Source organism: Ruditapes philippinarum, unplaced genomic scaffold, assembly GCF_026571515.1.
Source record: "Ruditapes philippinarum isolate M1 unplaced genomic scaffold, ASM2657151v2 ctg478_1_1_1_1, whole genome shotgun sequence".
Classification (NCBI taxonomy): domain Eukaryota; kingdom Metazoa; phylum Mollusca; class Bivalvia; order Venerida; family Veneridae; genus Ruditapes; species Ruditapes philippinarum.
The window spans coordinates 1-26,488 of record NW_026857567.1 but is presented as its reverse complement, the minus strand read 5'-3'; the positions used below and the strand labels follow the sequence as shown (position 1 = coordinate 26,488).

Genomic DNA, 26,488 nt, shown 5'->3' with positions numbered 1-26,488 from the left:
TTCTAAAATTAAATAATTTCCACATTTCCTATTTAATTTATCGAATATACAATTATTGGTTTATTGGTTTATTCCACGTTCAAGTCTATGTAGTCTTTGATAAGAAACACTTAGCCGAGACAGTTCAATTTTTTTTTATAATTGTATCGGTATTAATACTATTTAATTTAAATTCTGCAAAAATATATAACGACTGTCATAGGTGTGCGGCACGTTGATTGGTCAATACATCCGGGCCCAAAACCTACTCACCCATTCTACAAGCCTCCGACCTCTCAAAACCATTTAAACTGCAGGATATTTCATTTGAAACATGTTTGAATATTTGTTATATGCTTTTAATTCAATTTTATTCATTTCTCACAACAAGAATAATTGATACATATATATTTAGTAAAGGTTGGAACTAATTTTTTAGCACTCATCTTAATATGAAACCCATATATCCAACATTTTTTTTCATCAATTTAAAAAAAAATTGGAACCAGACTGTAGGGAATGGATACTTTTAACGGAAATATTATCTTCACGGCAATTATATCATTATAATCATTTTAAGTTTTAAGAAGATATGTAATCTATAAGTCATCGAAATTGTAAGTCGACGGAGACCTGACCTCTGTGTTTATGTCAAATTACCTGAATAAACAGCAGTTTATTTGAAACGAATGAATATTGTTTTGTATTGTGCATATAAATATGATAAAATTATATTATCATTTGTAATAAAAGTTCAATCAAAACATCATATGAAACTTAAACAAACTTTTTCCGATTTTCAAATCTCAATCCAAAATGAAAGTATAATTGGATGCATTCGTATGGAGTATTTTCAAAGGTGTAAAAACCTTAGACCTATGAACAAACACCGTACAAAAAATTAAGGAGAGAGAGAGAGCACTCTACAGAACCATTACTTGCATCTCGATATGGAAAAGGGGTGGGGATGGGCGGGAGTAGTGACCAATCAACGTGCCGAGCACCTTATCTCTGGGTGAGTCATTAAAAAAAACCCCACAATTTCTGATGAATACATTTGCATTGCTAACACATTGAATTACACAGAAAGCATACAAATCTGTAATATTTTATCATGGTTTGTATGTCTTATAGCTAATTCTCTGTACAATCAAGCACAATCTATAATAACACACTTGTCCTCTTCATAATCCTTACTTATTACGTTTTTCAGCCTGTGTGTTACTTTTCTTAACATTTACAGTTAATCTTGACTTATAACAATAATTCTCAAGCATAAATATATGTAATTCTAAAGCCTCTGTCCGTGTCAGATAAAATAATAGATGAAAAATCTCCTGCATATAGAAAAAAAAAATATAAAAAAAATCATTGAAAAGAAATTTCATTCAGAACAAAAATAATGTTATGTTAAGATATGTTAAAGGAATATTGGAAAATCACTTAAGTGCAAAATGCCACTTGTTTAAGATGAATAATAAATCAATGCCATAGTCAATACAATAAAACATTTTGAACCATTTGGAGCTCATGATAACCACATGAATGATTATTGCAATTTAATAAATTGTGTTTAGTACAACTTTCATACATATTTTATATAATAAGGTAAAGTTCCAAGTTTATGACATATATAACCTTGCAGGGACATCTGATTATCCGCAGCAAATAGACAATCCAGAGCATATGTAGGTAATGATACAGAATATGTAACGCATTTTACATGCAAAATCATGTCTTCGGTCATATATATTTATCAAAGGTTTCAACTTAATATTAAATAGATTAAAACAAGTAAACAGTATTGGTAGTCAATCGGTATAAATGGTATAATAATCAGATTTGTGTTATGGACACAATTCTTATATATTCAACTACAAGGTCGTTCTATAGATCATTTCGATTTATTTTTGGATATTTTTTTAAAGAATTATCTTCAAAATGATTATGATGTAGTGTCTCATACCTTTTATATGTAAAATAAAAATGCAAAAACAAAATTCTCAGGATGAATATATAATACTGAAATTTCTGAAAAGTACATCAGCAAATTTGCAAACGTTATCAAATTTAATGTTTATAAGCTTTTCCTTTCTTGCATAAATATTCTCTCAACATTTGTTTAATCTCAACATTTGTTTAATACGACATCAAGAGCAAAACAAACATTTGCATGCACGATTAGAATGCATGAAGATCGGAATAAATTATTCCTAAAGACATTTATTAGAAATATTAGAATTATTTAATACTGCATGTTATAGCATAATTTTAATATATACCATGCAATTATCTCGACATGACAACATAACGTAGGAATACAGGATACATGGTACATCAAAGCCACACTTTCCACTCAGTTCCTGGAACCAAACAGTTCTAAGCACCGAGGGTAAATATAACTATGCTAGAATGCAACTCGTTTTAGACCTGAGCTAAAAAGAATATACATTTGTATTTAAAAATGAAAACTGTTTGTACTTCATGAGTTGCAAACAGTTCATTGACAACTATTATTTCAAGTAAGGCTTTTTATCATTTTGTATACAAGTTTTGATAACTTATGTAGATGCAAATCAATAGCCACTTCATCTTGTAATGATCTCAAAAAACAAAAATATAGCAATATTCAATGAAACTGATAGAAATTTTGTGATATTTTGCAAGGAATTTAGAATTTTTGATGTCAAGAAGTACAGCTATTTTAGTAACCTAAACGTCACTTGTTTTTGAAACCTTGCCAAAAATAGCATTCAAATAAGATTGTTGCTGTCATGTTAAACTGAACATAAATATTTTCGTCTGAAAAATTTGCATTTTTCTTTAAAAAAAACTTTGTTATTTTCTTTGTTCCTCAAAGCTAGCACAGATGAAAAAATAAATGTTATTAAAATGACTTAAGTGATGAAATTCATCTATAATTACACATGGTAGACATTAATTTAGAGTTATCAAAAAGGCATAGATATCAAATGGCGAAACACCTCTTGTTATTAAAAAGTACACACCAGCATGTTTTTTCTTAATGTTGTAGGTCACGGTTTAAGAATCTATTGAATGTCAATAAATGGAAGAAATATGATGGAACAAAATTATATCATAAACAGATTGTATTTTGAATTGTATAATTTTGACAAGAATTTGAATTATAGGATAACGCATATAACATACGTTCTGAAAATCTGCTTCAAATGTTATAGGAATCTAACTTTTAAATTAATGAATTTTATCTGATACTTCCGTAAAACGTGTAATAAAATACTGTTCTGTGATGTTTATTTCCTTTCCCGAGCAATACTGACGCCAGTGACATGAATTGCAAAGTTAGCACGTTTTAAGTAACCGACAAAAGAGATATTTTACATAACTTACCTGGATTCAATTTAATTGGCATTGACCTCTTCGAATAATTTCTATTAGATCTTCAGAAATTTGATTACAATACAAAAAATTTTCACAATGTCAAAAATGTGTAAATCTTTGTGTGGCTGTAGTTTATTTAGGTTTTTATGGAGTAAGTATTTGATCATGGAGCTCTTGGTGTTTTTCTGTTGTTTGAACACCTTAACAAAGCGTTTTTGTGTGTTTCTAATGATAATTAACTCACTTACTTCACTTTTTTAAAAGAAACATATTTTATGACAAAGCTTAAACGATAAACAGATTGGACAAAATGAAGACAGCGCCTTTAATGCAGCTTGATGAAATATGTTCCTTTCAAAGAACGGTGACAAACAAAGTGGTTTTCAATGGGCCCTAAAGCTTACATCATTATAATTTGAATAGATATGGGACAATTAATATAAGATCTGTGTAAATCTGAGACTTAATATCGATTATCAAACTTTCAAATCATTAACCAATCATCGTCTCCATGTGACCAGATCCTAGTGATTACTGATCGGTCTATGTTTTATGTTCTAAAACATTAATTCTCTGAAGAGTATCTGGATAATTACGGTTTATCTTTTATAACGACAAATAGGTAAATTTACTATCATATATTTCAGGGCAATATTATGATAGAAATTATTAATATATGTTTCAAAACGAAAAATGATAAACACAACTGCACGGTAACAATATGCACACCGCTTGCTGTAATACATTTTAAACTATATAAATATTGGACATGTGATATTTCTTTTATAGAATAAAACCGAACAGTAGGTAAATTAGTTTCCGGTTGTTGATCAAAATGAAATCGAATTTATATTCAGTTGATTGCAACATCATTATTACCTACGTAAAATGACTCTAAAAGTAAATGTATAGACATTTAGTTATGTCTGTTTAAACATCAAATTATCATTAAGGTATAAAACTGATATAAAACATTATGTATTTACAGGTACACGGAACTCATTAAATTTGAAAAAAGCAAAGAGATTTTACTTATTTTATCTTAACAATTATAACAATGAATTACCTTCAAAAATGTTACTATTTTGTTTTGGAAAGAGAGAACCTTTACTCTCATGTAACATTCTTTATAATATTCTGGTTAGTTCTGTGAATATGTAGTTACTAGACAGGAAATAAAGACTTCTATGAAATCACTGTGCTTGAATGTCTGGTTTAAATAGGTTCAATTCGCTGTGTTTTGTTCCACTTTTTAGATAAAGATACATATCAATAAAATACATATAATCCGTACCCATAACACAATGGTATTGATTGAGAAAGTTCGGTATGAATAGACAGGCAGTGGTAAAACTACATGAGTTTAACAATACTAGATTGAGATGATTATTGAAATCAATGATATTGTAAAATGAGTGAAACTAAGTCAATAAAATTAGATTAACTAAAAATCCCCTTTACCAATTTTGCCATTTCCAATTATTGTTCGTCTGTCAAGATTATCAATCCAATTACTTAAGATTACTCAATCACGTCTGACATTACCTTAAATAGGATATAAAAATGATATGTTAGGGAAATTATCACATTTTTATGTGGTTATGTCAATCAGACAATAATCTTGCGGGTTATTGCATGCACTATAAAGAGTGTTTAAGTATAAATACCGATGTCTTGAATTACTAAAAAAATGTTATACTTGACGTCGCTTGAAAATTATAATGTCCTATTTCCAAGTTCTCAAAGAACAAGTTGAATATCAGAACAGGTCTGTAATCGTCTCTTCTATCTAGCATGTTGAGGACCTTCATAAATATATTATAATATAACAGTATGTTCCTGCTCCACACATGCAGAATGTCTTGCGAAATAGACGGTTTTAACTTATTTGACCATACTTAGTATTGATACATGTCTCTTGACTTGCAAGTCATATTATAAGTAAATATGACCAATTACATTTTACAAACACAGTTGTTTTTAAATCCAAGTTATTGTATCAAAACATAGCATTTTAAACACGTGATGTCAAGAAGCACGTGATATTGTACGCCGAATTTTGATTTTGTTTATTATACAACGTTTTCTGTTTATTTGGCATGTAAAGATTAAAGCACATACAACTTAACATGCTTTTCACGTAATTTTGAATTTGCATATTCGGATACAAACATCTCTGGCCAAACGATTTACGAGTTGTTTTTTTAACAATACTTCTTCAATTTAGAAATTTCTTAAGACACAGTACATGTTAGTGTCATTTGATCTCAATAATTTTCTAAATAAAAAATGTATTTTTTTTTTTAGTTTCGCACAAACTCTTAAAATAGATAACACATATTTATTTCAAAATCATGAAGAAGAAAAACATCTTAACAATTAGAACATTGTTAACTTTTACTAAGTCATAAAACAAAAAAAAAACAGAATAAATTCACAAACAAAACCCCAGGTGCACAACTACACATGCTGACCAACATTCCTTTTAAGTTGCATGGCCTTAGGTAAAATACTTTTTGAGCTACACATGACACAAATTGAAATTTGTAAATTTTCACTGAGTCATGAGCAATTAATCTGACATAAAACAGAATAAGTCCAAAAGCGAAATCCCAGGTACACAACTTCACATGCTGAGCAACATTTCTGTGACTCGGTGACTCTAGGTCAAACACTTTCTGAGTAATGTGCGACACTAGTTGCAAATTGCAAAATTAAGCTAAAAAACCGGAAACAAAGTGATCCCTCGGAAGCATTAATCACAACAAAATTACAAGAGAATTGCAGACTCGGTTTGATTTAGTCTGTACATGAGGGATAATGGATATGTGCAACATCCCTCACGCCCACTAGCACCGGCTTGAGGGGAACTCAATTCTCAACACTTAATAGTGCTGGCATCAATGATCCTGAAGGACCAGAAAATATAACAACACTGAAATGAAGTGCGGGGCAACTTTTTACAGCTGTCAAGGGCAATATCTCTAAAAATACTAAATAAAGATACACACAATTAGGCTATGATGCCTATGCCATATTTTTATTTGACTAAATGACAGTACATTGTAGAGTTATGGTATATTTCACTGTTTATTTATATTTTTTCCATTCATTTGTAATGCATCAACACACAAGATACGCGACTTGATAAATACATCAAAGAAATATTATCTTTATAATAACATTTGGCACTTTATAAACTTAAAGACCTTAACTCAAATTGGTGGTTTCTTGTTGTTTTGATGGAATACGAGTATTATTGATATGGTATATTATTCAAAGACTCTCAAAAACGAAAATCAAAAGCTTGCAATATATCTTCAAAATGCAGAAGATCGAATTGAATCTCTTGAACGAAACCTGGACGGCACAGAATAGTACGGGAGAAGAACATCACTCTGTTTCCATCGTGTCAATATTACTTCACCCGAAATGTATGAGACGTCAGAGGCTAATATTAATAAAACAAATGGTATAAATAACAAAATGCAACCAGAGAATCTTAAAATTAATACTGATGAGATAGTTGTGAATATTTGCAACAACATAATGAAAGTTGACCCGCCTTTAAGTGTAAACGATATTGAACGCTCCCACACAATACGTCCTGTGAAAGATGGTTATTCACAAATTCCTAGTAGATTCAAGGCATGGAAAACTAAACATCATATGTACATGAAAAAATCAAACATCATAACATATAATTGAACCAAAGTCAATGTTTTCATTACAATCGATCTAACAAGAAAGAGCTGTTCCTCGTTCAACAGCTTGAATTTGCCAGAAAATCCAGCAAAATCGATAGTTCTTGGACCAGCGACGGTTGTTTTCTTTACAAATCCTCCCCTTGCAAGCAAGGTTATATCCATAAAAGACGTGAATGACATCGATCACTTATTACGTGACTATACATGATCTCTGACAATAGGATGATCAGTGATTATGAACTTAAACTACATTTCGCTTTTCAACGAATACACCTTGAAATTATGTGTAAATTTATGCATGTGTATTGTGTCTTATTTTTCGAAATGCACACATATTGGAATCAATATACTGTCCTAGGATGATAACTTGAGCCTTTGTTTACATAACAAAGACCAATAACAATGCAAAAAATAGGTTAGGCAGATCAATGCCACAACCTATAAAAATGAAAATAAATCTACATATTACCATATGACTTGTTAGCGCAGTAGGTAGAGCAACCGTGTCAGTAATGTGTTTTACCCGTACAGGCAGAAGTTCGACTACTGGTAAGACACATTTTCTTTACCTCTGAACAGCCAATTGTTCAGAAAACAAGTTTGACCGGGTTTTTTTAATATACGTACATGAATATGATATCAAATATTTTATTACCCTGTCATAAAAAGATACACAAAGAAATAAGATAAAAGAAATAAATATATATTATAAAATATATATTATAAGAAGAAAACGAAAACGAAAACGAAAAATAGATACAGACTAATGATAAAATAACAAAGTAAGAAGAAAAAACTGTTGTTATAAAATAACACTAAGTGGGGTTCGAACCTATGAGTACAAAACACTAATAGTTACAAATACTCCGACCTACCGACAGAGCCATAACGGTAATACACAAACGATTCTGTAAGAATAATGCTATATAGTATATGTAAGTGTTTACTTTTACGATATCGGATAATAATCCAGATAACCCCGTTTTTCGACTTTCCCATGTACCGTTAAAACCAAATTATCATCTTAGGACAGTATCAATCAGTGATTATATACACTTTGACTTTGACCTTTATGTTTACATATTGTATATAATTATATACTTATACATGTATTATTTTTTGAAAGTCTTACCTGGTTGAATATAAAAGTTGAATTACATTTCTCTGTAAATCCGGTATTCTATTTAAAGAATTCTTCTTTCTTATCAAATCACTATAATAGTTTTTTGACAACACTAAAATCCCCTTTGTAAATTCCTATGTAATATTTTTCACAAGCATCTTTATAACACATGTGACTTCATAACAATTAATTTTAATACATACACGAAATGCTAGAGTGTAAATGTTTCTTTCTTTAAAGGAAGATACTCATTATTTAAAATGTATCTTAGCAAAAATTGTTGCATTCTACAAGAAAATGTTAATCATATCAATCTTTTTAAATCATTAATTTTGGTAATTATATTTTAACAAAGTTTATCGTTCTAATGTCGCGGATAAGTTAGAAAATGGAGCTAATCCAGTATATTGTCACACTTTTTTACACATTTTGGTTGATACAATGCGTTTTCCTACTGTATTTAATCTCTTTTGCATTTTTGTGCAAGAACAAAATTAATGTATTTTATCATCCATAATTTCACGTACAATGAAAAAAATGTATAAATTCAGTAGTTATACTTTGTAAATATGTTAAGTATGTTTGTATTTTTATTCATTTACTTTTTTGTTTCATAGATTATCAAATAAATGTAGGTCGCGTACCTTTAGAAATGTTTAGGGCACGTTTTTTCCGTTTTCCCCGTTTTTCATGTATCTCTTCTGAAAACTTAATCAATTGTCATATAACAGTAAGTTTGTGTTTTGACATAGAAAAGCATGATTTATCTCAGTTAATATGAGTAGCTTTTATTATCCGTTATGATAACCACACTCTTTACTTGTTACTTTTTAAAATCTATTCATATTTGTGATTCATTTTTTTACGGTTGTCATATTTTCGTATCATTTATATGCATGTTAGAAGGAATCATTGTTGCCTTAAAGTATTTTCTTCTGTAATATTAATTTCCGGGAAGGGCTTAATCTTAATCTATCTCTCACCATAATTTAAACATTATTAAATTAAAATTTCCCATTCTAAAGAACAAAATGCATTTGTTTCCAATGAATAATGTGCCTCTAAAATGAAAACATGATCTTATTCGACCAGACATCTTATACTTTGCATTATTAACACCAATGATGCATAAAATGTTACATACACAGAACAAGTAATTGTTCAATTGTCGAGCCCATTTGCTTTTCTATTTGGAGTAACATATCATAAATATGCATAACTTCTGCATTATAATTCTCGTATAGGCATGTCTTCGTGGATGAAAAACAACAAAGCGTTAAATATACGTCCATCATACTTTAAATCGCATTTTAAGTTAACATTTTATCGTATCATTGTTCTCTTATTTTTTAAAATTTGTATTGAACTAAAAACTTCGGCTATAATTTTAATTCAAGAACATGAATCAAACATTAATGCTTACATAGCAATAGTAGAAAAACTAGATTGTGTAGATGTTTAAAGTAATAATGTTAATAATGTAATACGGGGTGCAATAGCCAAATTAGTAGGACAATAACACAAAATAAGAGTAAAGCTTTGTGTTTATTGTAAACATATGAGGATTTTTTATAAAGTAGAGGATGAGAAACATGTTTTTACTTGTATGTGTTCATTGTATTATAAAACTCCATGTATGAATTAAATGATAAGTATTTTTCATTATTATTTTTTAATAACTTTTTTTTGGTTGAAACGTCTGGATAAGTGGATAAGTATTACTAAACGAGCATATTCTGGCAAGACCTGCTTTTTATTTTAAAGAATAAAAAAACATATTTTCTCAAACAATGATAATCAACATAGTAAACATCAGTTGCTAGGATAATTCATTAAAATGTTTTGTTACATCACTCTAAATCATGTATCATATCCGACTTATTGGCAATAGTCGTTATCGTTTTATTATGAGGACGCAACTTTGTATTCACATTATATTGTATAGTCTACATCAACTCTAAAAAATGATGTTTAATCTAGGCGTACTTTTTTATAATCTTATATGTTATATCATTATGATATGTATGTAAAGGAAATATTATAAATAGCACATGCCCAAACTAAAATTGCGGACAACTGAATTATGTTGATAAGAAAATCAAATAATTCAAAGTATAATAACTTGTTTTTTTCTTACAATATGTCAATAAGTATCAAGATGCTTTCACATTGTCTTGTACCAAGCTTTTGTGATGAAAAAGATTTTTATTGACCTAAAAAGCTTGAAATATGAAGCTCCATGGCAAATGTTAGCATTGGAATGAATACGGTATGATATTGTACGGTATGATCATACATTTATGAAGTAGAATGAAAATATCATCACACAATTAAGATACATACGATTTGAATTGATTTCAAATAAAACAAGAAGCGCCGCAATGCGACGAAAACCAGGTTTTCAACGACCAAGTTTTGATGTGACAACAATCAATAGGTCAAAGTGCACTGAAGTTATTGAGTAGATACTGAAAATTCTTTTGTAAGCAAATTACCTTGACCTTGTACCCAGATATCTAAGTGGCAATCCAAAGCTGCCACTCAGCAAGTTCAATGTCAAAAGGTCAAAGCAAACTCAAGTTATAACATGAAAACTAAATGCATTAACCTTGATCACAGACACCTGGGTAGCAATCCCAAGCTGCCTCTTGATATAAGCTACCCATTCATCAAGTTTGGTGTCAATAGGGCAAAGCAATCTCAAGCTATTGAGCAGAAACTGAATTTCTATTTTTAGTAACAGTGACCTTGACCTTGATTACAGACACCTGGGTAGCAATCCCAAGCTGCCTCTTGATATAAGCTACCCATTCATCAAGTTTGGTGTCAATAGGGCAAAGCAATCTCAAGTTATTGAGCAGAAACTGAATTTCTATTTATAGTAACAGTGACCTTGACCTAGATCACAGACACCTGGGTACCAATCCCAAGCTGCCTCTTGATATATCCTATCCATACACCAAGTTTGGTGTCAATAGGCCAAAGCAATCTCAAGTAATTTAGCGGAAACTGAATTTCTATTTTTAGTAGCAGTGACCTTGACCTAGATCACAGACACCTGGGTAGCAATCCCAAGCTGCCTCTTGATATAAGCTATCCATATACCAAGTTTGGTGTCAATAGGCCAAAGCAAACTCAAGTTATTGAGCGGAAACTGAATTTCTATTTTTAGTAACAGTGACCTTGACCTTGATCACAGACACCTGGGTACCAATCCCAAGCTGCCCCTTGATATAAGCTATCCATACACCAAGTTTGGTGTGAAAAGGCCAAAGCAAACTCAAGTTATTGAGCGGAAATTGAATTTCTATTTTTAGTAACAGTGACCTTGACCTTGATTACAGACACCTGGGTAGCAATCCTAAGCTGCCTCTTGATATAAGCTACCCATTCATCAAGTTTGGTGTCAATAGGGCAAAGCAATCTCAAGTTATTGAGCAGAAACTGAATTTCTATTTATAGTAACAGTGACCTTGACCTAGATCACAGACACCTGGGTAGCAATCCCAAGCTGCCTCTTGATATAACCTATCCATACACCAAGTTTGGTGTCAATAGGCCAAAGCAATCTCAAGTTATTGAGCGGAAACTGAATTTCTATTTTTAGTAACAGTGACCTTGACCTAGATCACAGACACCTGGGTAGCAATCCCAAGCTGCCTCTTGATATAAGCTACCCATACACCAAGTTTGGTGTCAATAGGCTAAAGCAAACTCAAGTTATTGAGCGGAAACTGAATTTCTTTTTTTAGTAACAGTGACCTTGACCTTGATCACAGACACCTAGGTACCAATCCCAATATAAGCTACCAATACACCAATTAAGTTTGGTGTCAAAAGGCTAAAGCTAACTCAAGTTATTGAGCGGAAACTGAATTTCTATTTTTTAGCAACAGTGACCTTGACCTTGATCACAGACACATCGGTAGCAATCCAAAGCTGCCTCTTGATATAAGCTACCCATACACCAAGTTTGGTGTCAATAGGCCAAAGCAAACTCAAGTTATTGAGCGGAAACTGAATTTCTGTTTATAGTAACAGTTACAGTGACATTATTCACAGACACCTGGGTAGCAATCCAAAGCTGCCTCTTGATATAAACTATTTACACAAGTTTGGTGTAAATTGGCGAAACAAACTCAAGTTATTGAGCGGAAACTCAATTTCTGTTTATAGTAACAGTTACAGTGACATTAATCACAGACACCTGGGTAGCAATCCTAAGCTGCCTCTTGATATAAGCTACCTACACACCAAGTTTGGTGTCAATAGGCCAAAGCAAACTTAAGTTATTGAGCGGAAACCAAAAGTTGACGCCCGCCCGCCCGCCCGCCCGCGCGACTTCGGCATTACAATAACCCGGTTTTCGTTGAAAACCTGGTTAATTATTAACAAATGGTCTGAAGCGGAAAGGAGCAACTTTAGATATTTCAAGCACTATTTGAAATAAAGCATTTACGGGTACATTGCAATAGGATTGTGATTTACAATTATAGGGCCCAATAATAATGAATCGTTGTTCACCCTGTACAATGTTGAAGAAGATATATAATGTCTTTGTATCTAAAATTATTATCTGTATATCGAAAATGATTAAAAGAACACATTAGAAGAAACTTTTTGCAGATATTAACAAATTCATTTAAATTATTACGTTTAAAGTAAGTTAATATCTTGAAAATGATATAGGGTATATTGAAAAATTGTAGATTAATATTAATTTTATTTGTAGATTTAAATAAAATCATATTGATTTATTCAAGAGCTACTTAAGATATAAATCATAGTCTTGAAAAGGTTCTTTTCTTACTTAAAATATGACATTTGATTTGAGATTATTCGTAATACAATATTTTAATTTTTAATGCTATGAAACAAACTATATTTAGTTTACTTGCAAACAGTTTAGAAATTGACAAGCTAATCATTGTTACACAAATGATGAGGACGTTTTATGGTTGACACTTTGTCTTGATATCTTCAATATTATAGAGAATGTGTAAAGTCTGATCCAAAATACCACTTTGGTAAAAGGTTTCTGTAAAGTTAATTCTACCAATTTTCTCAAAATATTAGATTGGATTGGACATCACCGTCAGTCGCTAAACAATATTGATATAACGAATACAATTCCTCTTGATATGAGATATATGTTGTCCTGTGACCTCATTTTATGTGTTATTATACGACAAACTAGCACAATTATTCTCAACAGACTGTCCTTAACTCTTCAAAAAAGATAGAGGGACCTAGATTGAGCAATTAATTTTGAAGTTCAACAAATATCAATGCAACTTGCTATATAGTTTTATCTAAATTTTTACACTATTAACAAATCATATTCTGAGAGAGGTAATTTAGTGCTTCAGATTATTGCACTATAATTCTAATCTTCTCGATCTGATTGACATTAATCATGAATTATAAATTAATTAAAAGACAGTTCGAGGAAGTAATTTTTATTTCAACAGTCAAAGAATGCTATAAATCCCTGCTAAAATAACAGCTCTGGTAGTAATACTTTAGCAAAATCAGAACTTTTCAACCAGCCATTTATTCAAATATGTAATTGTATCATTTTGGGCATCTTTTGATTAATGGAAAATAAGCAAGCCTATAAAACTTATTTTTATTTTTATTTGACTTCCAAACTTACAATGGAAATACGAATTTATAAGGTAATTATTTACATCATTTGCACGTTTCTTAATAAGTAGAATAATGCATATTAACCAAATGAATAACTAATTTTAGAAGGTTTTAAATTAGTAATGATTTACACATTCACGGAAACTTGCAAGTTACAAGAATTTCGTTAATTTCTGTTAAAAAAATACATGATATATCATCGTTATTTATGTTGATGGGGAAATTTATATTTACTTTGTATGACAATGCAAGGACTTAAGCCTAAAGTGTTTTGCTGTTAGTATATCTTATTAGGCCACGAAGAATAAAGATGCGTCATTTTGAAAGTTATATGCAAGGGGCGTTATGTGTTGAAGGGTATTGTGACTTGATTTGTTATTTAAACATTGTTTGGCTATTAAAAGGACTCCACTGAAATGTTTTGACAACAGTGAAGTTAATCAAAAATCTGGAAGCAATCTGGGACAATTCTAAAATTATTTCTTTTTTTTTACATACGTAGTCAAGACATGGTTATATACAAATGACATATTTGTACAATGGCTTTTAATTTACAGATCACTGTCAAGTTAGATATCTTAACATTATAATAAACGCAAATTTTGACAAAATATCATTATCTTGCTACGTTGTCAAAAAAAATAAGTAGAAAAAATCATATAAACAAAAAAATAAAGTATATGTGCTCTGTCAGCAATAATCATACAGCTTGATAACCTTCATCAGTTATAAGACAAAATAAGTGGCATGAAGTGGTATGTGCCGATAGATTCAATTCTGAAAGAGAGCTAGGAGTTTATTTCCAAATAAAATCCTGAAAATATGTCCATGCGTACACAGTGGGTACATCAAACAATCATATGATATAATAAAAGGCCAATGCTCATTATGATTTAAAGGAAATTCTATATCTAACAGAATTGTGAAGGCCTTAGTAAAATCTATAAACCCAGTATAAAATTACTTATTATAATTCGACTCATACTTTAATAAAACATAAGTATGATGTGTGCTTGTTTTGTGAACCAGGCCAGTGTTTTGATAACAGATTTTGGTCTTCAAGCTCTCATAACATGCATAAAAGTTGTTTGCTAATTTAAATATAGAAGCTTAAAATACCATATCTCAGTCATTTCTGTAACCGTGAGTGTGGACTTTACGGGTGAAATAAAATTTGATATACTTTGAATCATGAAAACTAAACCAATTTGCTATGGAATTTAAACTTTCAGAAGATTTTAGTCAAACGAAGATTTAAAACGTACATATCTTGTTTCTAAATTGGCATTTATGTAAGCTTAAACTTAAGCTTAAGACCACTTCATATAATTATTTTGAATTTATTCTGCTGAATCGGAATACAACAATGCAAAGGACAATTCGGCGATGAACAGAATAATTTGAACCATTTTATTACTGTTACATAACATTTTATTTTCATTGTAGAGATTAGACTATCATATTGTGGTACATTTACAGCGATGATCAACACATTCTGGGATCGTGTTCGCGGAAGAACATGTGCAGTCTTTAGTTTCAGTGCAATATGGAGCTGAAATAATACAAAACATTCATTTACATGGATGTTGTTTAAAAATACAACGCAGAACAACAGGTTTTTTCTTACCAATTACTAATTGCAATGACATTTACCTTATCAAGTACAAATGTATGCACATGACATTTTTAGAAATGTTTTGAGTGCCGAAGTGTAAAATTGCAAATAGATTTCCTTCAAAACGATTATGATAAACTGACAAAAAAAGATTCTCTAACATTACCTATACATTGGCAACGATTACTTGAGCAATGAAGATGTTTGTCGGCTCCGCATTTCCAGCCATGACTTACACACTGATACGTTGTCACACAATACTCCCCACTTACATACACTGAAACATGCTAGAGTCAGCACATTTTACAGAATAAACGTATATTTTTTACCAGTTATTAAAGGGACATATGCAGGAAACTAGCAGATTGCTTACTTTTCTGAGCTACAATTGTTTCGATCATGTCTGGAAAATACAAGCTTTACTTGAATGTTAACAAACAATAATATGTTAACAAACAATATCAAAATAAACAAAGAGATTAATACGATAATTTTACTGTGAATATCCGGTTTTTAGATCTCTTGATATATAATGTTTGATATTAGAAAGTACTTACCAACTAAGGCAAATAGAACACCAAATATAAGACCTCGCATGATTATTTTGTATGAAATCTATAGTTTAAATGGTGAAAATTAGGACAATTTATAGAGATAATTACAGATAAGAATATTTTCATTACATTTAGGTTATATGATGTGACAACTATGTCACGAATAGTATTTCCTACTAAATTATAAAAGTGCACTAAAATTTTAATATCTTAAGTCTTGTGTGAATAACATGTTGTTTCTTTCCTCTTTGTTTCACATTTACATCTATTTACTATGAAACACATTTTGATTTTATTCAACATGATGTGATTACATTAAATGTTGTTGAATAATCTAACTATGCAAACAGTTTATTGAGTAATGAACGAGCAGACCACTGCAGAATAAATATTATGATAACTGCTCGATCGAGTGGCGAAAATATTTTAAAAGTGTGCAACAGTCAAAGTGTGACGCCACACTATTGTTTGCAAAAATATTAAAGACTCTTAATGTAATGGTACAATTCACTAAATATGACAAATAATATATCATTTAATCTAAGATTAATTTCATTTGCGAAAAAAAATATTGCAGCTGGAATTCACGCAATTATACTAGAGGCAGTAAAATCGTTTATTTTATCAATCATGGATGGTTTTCTTAATGGTCTAGAACTGGAGTTATGTCAGTAGAAAACGAAAATAGTTGTCTCATTATGAAAACGATAATCGTAAAATATCGGTAAAGCAACTTAATTATCTGCTGATTCAGCTTTAAGTTACAGAAGATGAAATAATGTTCGATTTTCCGGATGTACAAAAACAAACAATGAGAAAACAAATTAAAATGAAAAACAAAATCAACCATAAGTAGTAAAAGGTATCTTACTTAAAAATATATTAGTTGTTAATGATGAGAATCAGACGTTATTGTCTGCTGTCACCGTTACAATTTAAGATTTTTGGCTGTATATGCTTAAACTACACCTACATTTATACTCTTTGTTAGACGCTGCGTGCACGCAGCAACTCATGTATATGCATTTGTCTTTTCAACAAAGGGAATAAATTTAGCATTATTTGTTGTTTTCTTTAATTATTTTTGGTTGTTGTGTCAACAAAATCAGTAAATTTAAATTTAATTTTAATTTAATTCCTTAACGGACGCAACGGGTGCACCGGATTCTTCGGAAAAGTGTATAACTAGTTACCATAATTGTGTTGCATGACTAAAAGTAACCTAGTTTTTTTCGTTTTTAAAGAAATAACTACACCATGAAGGCTCTACGGCAACCATTCACTTCATGATATATGTTAAAACTTTTACGACAGCTGAAATAAGTGATGGAATTCAATTTTGCCATTCTTGGTTGATTGTAGCTAAGAACACTTAGGATTTCTCCCTTCTTTTTGCTGGTAATTCTTTGCTAGTTTATATGCCAAAATTAGAGGCTATAAATATTCTATTTCTTATCAGCATCAAATCAAACGGCCCCACTGTCTTATGGTTAATGTTTTTCTTTTTTTAATTTGACTAAATATTTACTGTGTGTATTACAATAAAGGGAATCCCACAACACCTCTGTGTATGATTTGCACAAATGTGCATGTATAATACGATTTCAAAAGCACGTCTTGATAAAATCACACATTCGTATAATACTCTAAAATCAGTGATATTTCTTGGACACTGAAATCCTTTTAACCATACTAGTAAAAAAATGCTTACACTTCTTTTAAATTTTCAATAATTTCTCATGAATACTTTATTCAACATTTAATGTACTATTTATTTTTAAATTTCCGTTTAAAATAACGAATACCATTAACGGTCATACCCCTTACTTATGTGTATGAAAATAAAGAACAAAGACAGATAAACAACACAGCTAATATTCTTTGTAAAATATGTTTGGTTAATGCATGATGAAAAGATAAGGTTTTAAATTAGTGTATTTTCGTTTGTTGCAAAAACGTTATTGATATAGTATTGCTAAAATTCTGAAATCGTTATCTAAATTACTTGTAAACGAGGGTTAAATGAAATGAAAATTATTGAGTACGAATAATATTTTCTTTTTCGTTCGTGTTGGCCTTTACCTTTTTACAGCACAGGATTTTTTCTATACGTACATGTATATATTGGTTCAAAAGGAAAACTTTTAAAACGTCTACATTGTTCCCGAAATATTATGACATCGATGCATGTTATTTATTTATTCCTTTCATTTTTGTTTATTTTATATGAATTCATATTAGTTCTATTGCGTTTGAAGCTGTTGGCTTTTTGAAACACTCGAATCGATCCCATTTTTCTGCTAAGCACTATTAACAATGGTTGTTTCTTAGAAAAAACAACAATTAAAACATTCCGCCATAAAAAACAACAACAACAAAAAAAACAGACAAAAAAAAAACAAGAGCAAGACAAACAAACATCAAAACCACAGATGGGACAAGTGTTTATCACATGCATATACCAAACACTTGCAAAAATATGTTTCCTTTAAGGAACAAGTTTAATGATTTTTAGCCATATAAAAAATAGATTCCACTCGTTAACAATAAATAATGCATTTCGATATATTCTAATTAGCATAATAAAATTACTATCATTTACAGGTACATTTACTTTCTAAAAACGATTTTCCTTCCATAAAGTAGATAACATGGATCATGTGGAATGTACTTTACAAGCAAATGCTGTTAATACCATGTCACTACGTACATGCATGGTAATTGTCCATACTATAATTTCTTGACATTGTTTCAGACACTGATACTGAAATAAACATTGTATAATAATTGCTTAGTTTTACTTCAGTAGATAAATACCTAAAGTACATTTATTTACACTTTCGCCAACTAATATAACGTACTCTTGTATAACGTGTTTAAGAAATTGAACCAAACAAATCATGTTTTGAAGGCATCTTACCAATTTTCTCAGATAATTAAATTGGGCTTGGCATCACCTCCAGGCTGAAAACACAATTATGAGATTACTACCTCTTGATTTATATTCGTTGGTTTTTCAGCGGGGGATATTTTTGTGACATCATTATTTTCTAATTTAATAAAAATGAAATAATAACTAGACCGATATGACGATAACTGAAATGAAAAATAACTTTGAAATTAATATTTTTAACATTAATATATATCTTGGTTGATAAGTTTATCCCATTGAAACATTTAAATTAGGCTTCAATAGTCATTAATGTTGGAAAACAAGTATTGACCTTATAAAGATGCTTATAAATATATGTTTCCAGTCTAGTCTTTTTACCAATATTTGTTTCATATTCTCGTCTTACGATGCCTTCTCTTGTGATTCACTGTCTTAAAGAAAATTGAATTTAGAATATAGCTACCTGATATACGTATGGAAAAAAAGAATAAGATATTTTCCTTTGATACATTACTCTTCTTACCCATTTTGAGACATACCCAAATGTAATTTATTTCTCACTTTTTCTTTAAATTTACCAAATCAACATTGGAATTTGAACAACATTATACTATGCCCTCATGATTTCTTTTGATCTATGTGGGACAGAAAACTGATACAAAAGAAATATTTGGTCTAAAATAAGTTTATTAGCAGTTCATATTTTTATGGGATAAATTGAAAAGCCTGTACCATATAGTAAGGAAACATTAAAACGAATGTTTTCCCGAAAATAAATCACAATTTCCTCGTAAAATAGAACTGCATTGAAATATTTTAGGTCAACCGTGCGGTGTCACTTCCCCACATATAATAAAATGTCTCACGGTATGGGCACTGTTAACATGATGCTTAAGAAGAAATAGCTTCATGTTTCCAATTATGTCTACAGTGTGTTATCATACCTTCAGATATTGTAAACTGTATATCTAACTTAATAAATAAATATGCGAGAAATATCTGTTGTTGTTATTGTTTCTTTTTTTGCGATGACTGTTTTTTAAAGTATTAAAGTATACCTATGAAACATTCTTTAGAAAGGGCACATATGAATTTGATAATGTTTACATAATGTTTTCAGAAAATATAAGATGGTTGTATCCTTGCTTGTTACCTGAAGAAATGAACAATTAATGCGCAATAATAATTATCATAAAAACAAACTGTAAAAAGTAGCTGTTTGACTTCTATAAAAAAAAGTAAATCACTTTAGGTGTCCTTTTTTTCTAAAATCAACAGTTTAAATGATAGTTCAGGTTATTTGCCAATGTGTAACTTTTTGGATACTATAAAAGTACAATTATTTGAAAACAGAATGAAAACAATTTTTTAAGGCATAATGGGTCGTTAGTAGCGTAAGTAGTACAGAACTAGTCTCGTCCTGCCTTAAAGAAACATGTTTGTATGATGACAAATCGTTGGTTCTCTATTATAGATACATGTAGTTTGTAAAACTGATATTATCTAAAGACCATTACGTGACAGCATTTTAACATCTATGCTTGGAGTGAAACAACAGCAACACATAAAGTGCTATAAGGTTTGCTATGTCTGTTCATAGGCTGATCTGTCAAACATGTGTAAGATTATTGTTGATTGTATTAATGTAACAAAACAAGGTAAAACATTGTGAAATTGTATGAGTGTTTTATATAATAAACGATCTGCTTGATAGAGAGAAGCGTTATAAAACAGTAATTCATCGCATCGCTTTTGTTCTACAGTGGGACACACTTGTAACGAATATGTGTTAACCGTTTACCCGATGAGCTTATTGTGAAAAATGGCCGTTTTCACTGAAAAGCCTCCTGTTACAAGCTCAAACTGCTACAAAACTATGAAAAATGCTTCAATATCGATGAAACTTGGCACAAATATTGACTGGACCATAGCCTCTGTAACAGCATGCTTAATTGTAAATTTCCTGTTACCATGACAACGGGGGACGTCTCAAAATTGCCAAAAAATACTATTTTGCATTGTTCTATTCCATCAAAACTTATTTCAAAGTGCTGCAACTTGTCATTGAATTGAGATATCAGTATCGGTTACGACCTGAGGCCATTTTTTAGCTTGTCACATGTCCAAAATTTTCTTTTCGATGAGGGAAACTACCGCCCCCTTCACTTCAACCCCCCCCCCCCCTTCCGGAAACAAAATGGAGCACATCCCCTTTTTGGTAACCCCCTGATGTACCATTTTGATTGTGCGGCGCTGAAAAAGTGGTCATTTCAACAGTGTTTTGGGCCTGAATAGGGCATTTTTTCACCGTTGAGGCCTGAAAAGGGGGGACAAAAGCCGCCAAAACACGTAAGGGAAAAGGTTAAGGGAGATAACATTATATCGAAAGAAAATGAATTCACAAACATGCACCCTTCATTATTAATTATCTGGTCACGTGCTTAGAACGAATTTTGAAAAAGCGATGAATAATTATAACAAACTATGCGCTGAACGTTTACTGGTGAAAGGAAATGGTCTTTACTGAATTTAGTAAAAGGATTGATACAATGTTTAATATTCACTTGAGAAAATGCATGTACTTGAACACTTTCACCAGTCATATAGATTGATTAAAGAAACTTACTCCTTCTCTCCTGCCACAGTAGTTACGGATCAGTAATAACATACATTTAATTAATGGCTTAAATGTTTTCCGTATACATAGTAAATTGTCATGTTCGATTTTGATATCTTAAAATCGTTTAAAAACATTCAATATCATATGGAATGTATACACATCTGTTTAATTCCTCCCACTGTTAAAGCGAGCATCAGTCATTATAAGAAGTCCCAGGCAGGGAACTGTACAATCACAGTCCAGTATTCAAAATGGTTAATTTCTATTATTAAAACGCAAGAAATCAGCGGAAGAAAAACAAGATAAGAAAGGGAAAAAGAGGAAGATAATTGCATTTATTAAGTGTTTTTCTTTTATTTACATGTATCTTGTTATATGCATCAAAATACTGCGCCCGTAACCGGGTGGTTACGGTAAAAAAAATAATATCCCTTTCTTCTTATCGCGGTGGGTTCGAAGTTCACAAGCGGCGCAGGATTCTTTCCAAGACGGAAGTTAATCAAACGTCGGGTTTTCTTCTTTGCCTGGTATTTTGTTCGTTAAAGCACGTAAAATCATCCTCTACTATAGCTGGAAGGTCGTCAAATGACTTTGACAGTGTTGTTGCGATAAAAAATCAATCCAACAAACACACAGAAATTTTAAAAAATGAAAACATTTTGTCACGGCTAGTATTGGATATAACGAACCAGTTCTATCCAATTCGACATGACGCATAATGACTATTGTATAAATGGACAATTAAAAATTAAATTTAAGTTGGATTTTTTATGTTATAAGTTCTAAAACAATACTCAATCATCATTTACCTGAACCATCTGTTGCTTATGTTGCTTTTTTGCAATCATTATATTATAGATCAAGACACTAACTTTGTTTCAAAATTGTAAAATAATATCTTACATTTTTTTAAACATTAGTAAAGGCATGTAGGCAATTTTCTAAAGAAGAAAGAAATTTCGTTTCGCTTCTGAAGTAAATTGAATATTCTTTCGAAAAATCAAATAATTTCGATTGAAATAAAGCCTTTCCCGATTAAGGCAACATGAAATTGTACACAATAGGTAAAACTATATGTTCTGATCATAGCCATAAATAAGACAAGACTTGTAAAGGAGGACAGCGTGCTAGGCTATTATGAGTTCTTACTAGTAATAGATAAATACAGAATCCCTAAAGAAAGCCCAACACGGCAAAATTGAAAATGTTGCAGGCTCGGTTTGATTGAGCCTGTTCATGGACGGTACTGGAAAGTGCAAGTTACCGTCCACGCCCCCTAGCACCGGCTTAAGCAGAATTCAACATTTAACATGAACTGGTAAAATTTAGAATTTTGAAACATCCGCAGATGTGAAACCTTGATATTGTGGAGTTTTCAAATTTTAAAATAATTTTCTAAATTTTTTGTATGTAAGATTAAATAGCAAATTCAAAAAGAAAGAGAAAAATAAAATATATGTTGATGTGCATAAGACAGCTTCATCCTCACAGCAAGCACACTTTATACAAAAGTACATTATCTAATTATTCTGAATAAAACATATGATAATCTGAACATATTTCTTTAAAATGTGAGTTTTTCAAGCGCCTTGACTTAAAAAGATGAGAAAAACAAACATAACTTTAGTTTGTTAATTATTAAAAATATCGAAAATTTCTTTCATAAAATTTTCTAAAATTTTTGTATGATAATTAAAAGGTGCAAGTCAATTTATTTTGTGTCATTAACAATCAATCCACGATGCGATTGATAATATTTGACCTCATTCTATGATCTTTACTTTTTTTGTTCACTCCAGTTATTGAGTTTGTCACTTACTGTTATGAGAAAGAGAGGTTTGTAGTACGGTGGCATATTTCTGCCACCAGATAACTAACTAGTAAATTATTTGTTTGTTTGTTTGTTTCATTTTACGCCATTTCCCAACAGTATTTCAGTCATACAGGCGGGAAGTTTCCTAACCATCGTTCCTGGAGAGTTACACCAGTACTAGACTACCTTCCTCCGTGCTAAACTACCAACCCACGCCAGAGAGTTAAATGGATTAGAAATCACCGGCTCTAACCCCTCGACCACGGAGGCGGTAACCAGTTAATTAAGAGGTTACCTTATTACGTAACTAGTCAACCACCTATATGGTGGCATATTTCTGCCACCAGATAACCATATAACTAACTAGTTAATTAAGAGGTTAACTAGTTACGTTACCAGTTAATCTCTTAATTAACTAGTTAGTTATCAGCTTATCTTGTGGCAGAAATATGCCACCATAGACTTAATATTTTACTTGTAAAATAATAAAAGGATGGCAGTTCTAGGAACTAACATGCATTTATTTCCCGTTATGATCTTTTATGCATTAAAAAAATACTAGTTTAGCTACTAGTTAACCACAGAGGTAACTAGTTTATTCAGAGATTTACTAGTTACGTAACAAGTTAACCTCTTAACTAACTAATAAGTTATATGGTTATCTCGTGGCAGAAATATGCCACCATATTGTAGTACAAAACGGGTGGTGATAATCATTTTCTTCATTTTACGCATTATGCAGTAGTGACCCTCGATTTACGCAGTGCGAACGTATCCAGAAAATACGAAAAATGAGCTTAAAAAGTATTTAAGGGCTCTAACCCAATTTCAGCGAAAAGAGTACATTTCCTATTTCCATAAGAATATCTGCCTTTATCAACAGAAGTTCATAAATAAATATACATGGTTGCAGTCCGAATTCAACGGAATATTTCCGCATGATATAAAGGCTGTTTTCATAAAAATGTAAATTACTCTTTTATAAACGACATACCTCATATACCGCAAAGCTGAAACGGTAAAAGTTTATTTGTACACTCGGATAAGATGGGAAAATCTTATATTTGCCGTTTACATCAAGTCTAACACTGTGATAGAGCGCATACACGAGTTAATTATAATTAAAAATCGTATATGGACTAGTGTAACCGTAGTATTTTTCTTTTAAATCATAAGTTCTGAGCAGTATTTGATAAGGTTTACAACACTGTTAAAAAGGTTGCACTACAGACTACTTGGTTGTTAGGCCCACGACAAATATTTTTATATTTTTTTACATATGTATAAAATGCAGCTTTAATGTTAGAAATTATAGAAATATAGAACATTTAACATCGTATCGCTTACTAATAAGATTCCAGAATATGATAAAAACTGTTTTCATCAAATTTATTGTTTTTGATTAGTTGACAATAAATACTAGTATACATTTAAATTACTCGATATTGTTTCCTTTGACATGTTTGATAAGCAGAGATGATACTGTTTTGTAATATTTAATTTTTTTTTTGCTTCTTTGTTTTGCTCCTTTTAAACAACCCTATTTGGCAAGTCTCTGAAAGTGCGTGTTTAACAAAAGTTTCAAGAGTTTTTTTTCAAAATACATCCGGAAATAAGCCTATGCGTACAGATTGTGAAACAAACACGCTTATAAATAGTTAAATAGTGAATCAAAACTTTATAAACATATATTATTAATTAAGCCACATTGTACTTTTTAGTAAAACAGGAAACGTTAAACAACAATACTATCTCTTTTTGACATGATAAATCAATATGTCTCGCATTATAATGATACCCAGGTAAGTACATACTTAGGACAATAATATATCAATTGGGGTATAAAAACAAAACAAAACAACAAAAAATGAAAACAAGTGCCGGAAAAAAGTCACATATAAATAAAACAAAAAACACAGTCCATGAGTTAACTTATTTAATTATTTGCCAACCCTATAACAAGTAGAGAAACTGATAGTGAACAGCATGGATCCTGATCAGACTGCGCGGATGCGCCGGCTGGTCTGGATCCATGCTGGTCGCAAACCCACTTTGTTGGTTTTGTCGTGCCACGGCTCATTTATCTTTTTCAAGTGATTTCGTATACAATAAAACTTTTAACGTTTTACAAGTTAATACATGGTATCTTACTTAAACTTTTGTAAATATTTAAAGAGAAAGAAACAAGTCTAAAAGTTTATAAATATTGCCTAGTACATATAAACAATAAAACTTAGTTTGAAAATGATATTGTTATGTTCTTATTAAATTTGATCAGATTGCATTTATACTCGCCGGAACATCATTTTAGAGATCTTGAGTGACTCATACTTTCTAAATGGATAGTATATCATCCCACCTTCCGACTTGACAGGTCGTTGTGTACCAGGAGTAACATATTCACCGTTTAGATTTGCCCTAGCACAATTGTTATACCACCATCCACCATGGTCCATTATAGCGCAATTTCTATCACTGGATCCATCACGATCCATGTCAAAAGTTGAAAAATGGCTACCATTGTGATATGATGAATCATCTCCAGCGCCTGTATTGAAAACAAAACAATAATGTAAGTCAGTGAATCACGTTTCATTAATCTTAACATCGTTAATAATGTTATAAAATGACTATGTTATTATACAACTTGAAATATTTTTTGTAAATTCTGTAAACATCAAATAAAATTTAGAATCGAACATGTCAATGAATACCTGCAGTTCCGACTCCCTTGTCGATATGAAGAGTATAATACGGCCTTTCACCGAGTCTAAAATTTTGAAATGTTTCGTATACAGATGTTCCGTCAGCTGCCGTCAGATCCAGTCTCAGCTCTGTTTTCCCTCGAAAAACCATTTCGTAGATATTTTCAAGGCCTGAATAAAAAAGTATCTTTCTCAGAACAATCTGATAAAATGTAAGCTCATATTTATATTTACCTGACTGGTAAAGAGAACGTTTCACATAATTACAATATTATTTAAACATGTTTGTGACGTCATCTATGTTATACTCGTTGACTCGGGAACTATGCAGTATTACTCGTTATTGTACATTCAGTAATCATCAAAACCATCCGAAATTAATTTTTGTACATGTACATGCAGATAAATAAAATGATGCAAACAACAATGTGCAACAATTGAAGATTTGTGGTGAAATGCTGTCTTTT

At 31.0% G+C, this 26,488-nt stretch overlaps 1 protein-coding gene and 1 long non-coding RNA gene across 2 annotated transcripts; both read right to left on the bottom strand.

Annotated features, from left to right (window-relative positions):
* Positions 1-15,223: 15,223 nt before the first annotated feature.
* Positions 15,224-16,073, bottom strand: LOC132750173 (uncharacterized). The gene is made up of 3 exons (XR_009628511.1): positions 15,994-16,073; positions 15,603-15,713; positions 15,224-15,373 (listed from the first exon to the last, which is right to left on the bottom strand). It is a non-coding gene; the product is annotated as an uncharacterized LOC132750173 (long non-coding RNA).
* A 9,156-nt stretch (positions 16,074-25,229) lies between these two features.
* Positions 25,230-26,402, bottom strand: LOC132750172 (ficolin-3-like). Its single transcript, XM_060740115.1, has 2 exons — positions 26,031-26,402; positions 25,230-25,864 (listed from the first exon to the last, which is right to left on the bottom strand). Exons 1-2 carry the CDS (start codon positions 26,170-26,172, stop codon positions 25,602-25,604), a joined length of 405 nt encoding a protein of 134 aa, XP_060596098.1. The 5' UTR covers positions 26,173-26,402; the 3' UTR covers positions 25,230-25,601.
* Between the last annotated feature and the right edge of the window lie 86 nt (positions 26,403-26,488).

Coding starts and splice junctions, on each gene's coding strand:
- LOC132750172 (XM_060740115.1), bottom strand. CDS start 26,172: ATGGTTTTTCGAGGGAAAACAGAGCTGAGACTGGATCTGACGGCAGCT. Junction 25,865..26,030: donor CAAGGGAGTCGGAACTGCAG/GTATTCATTGAC, acceptor TTTTCAATACAG/GCGCTGGAGATGATTCATCA.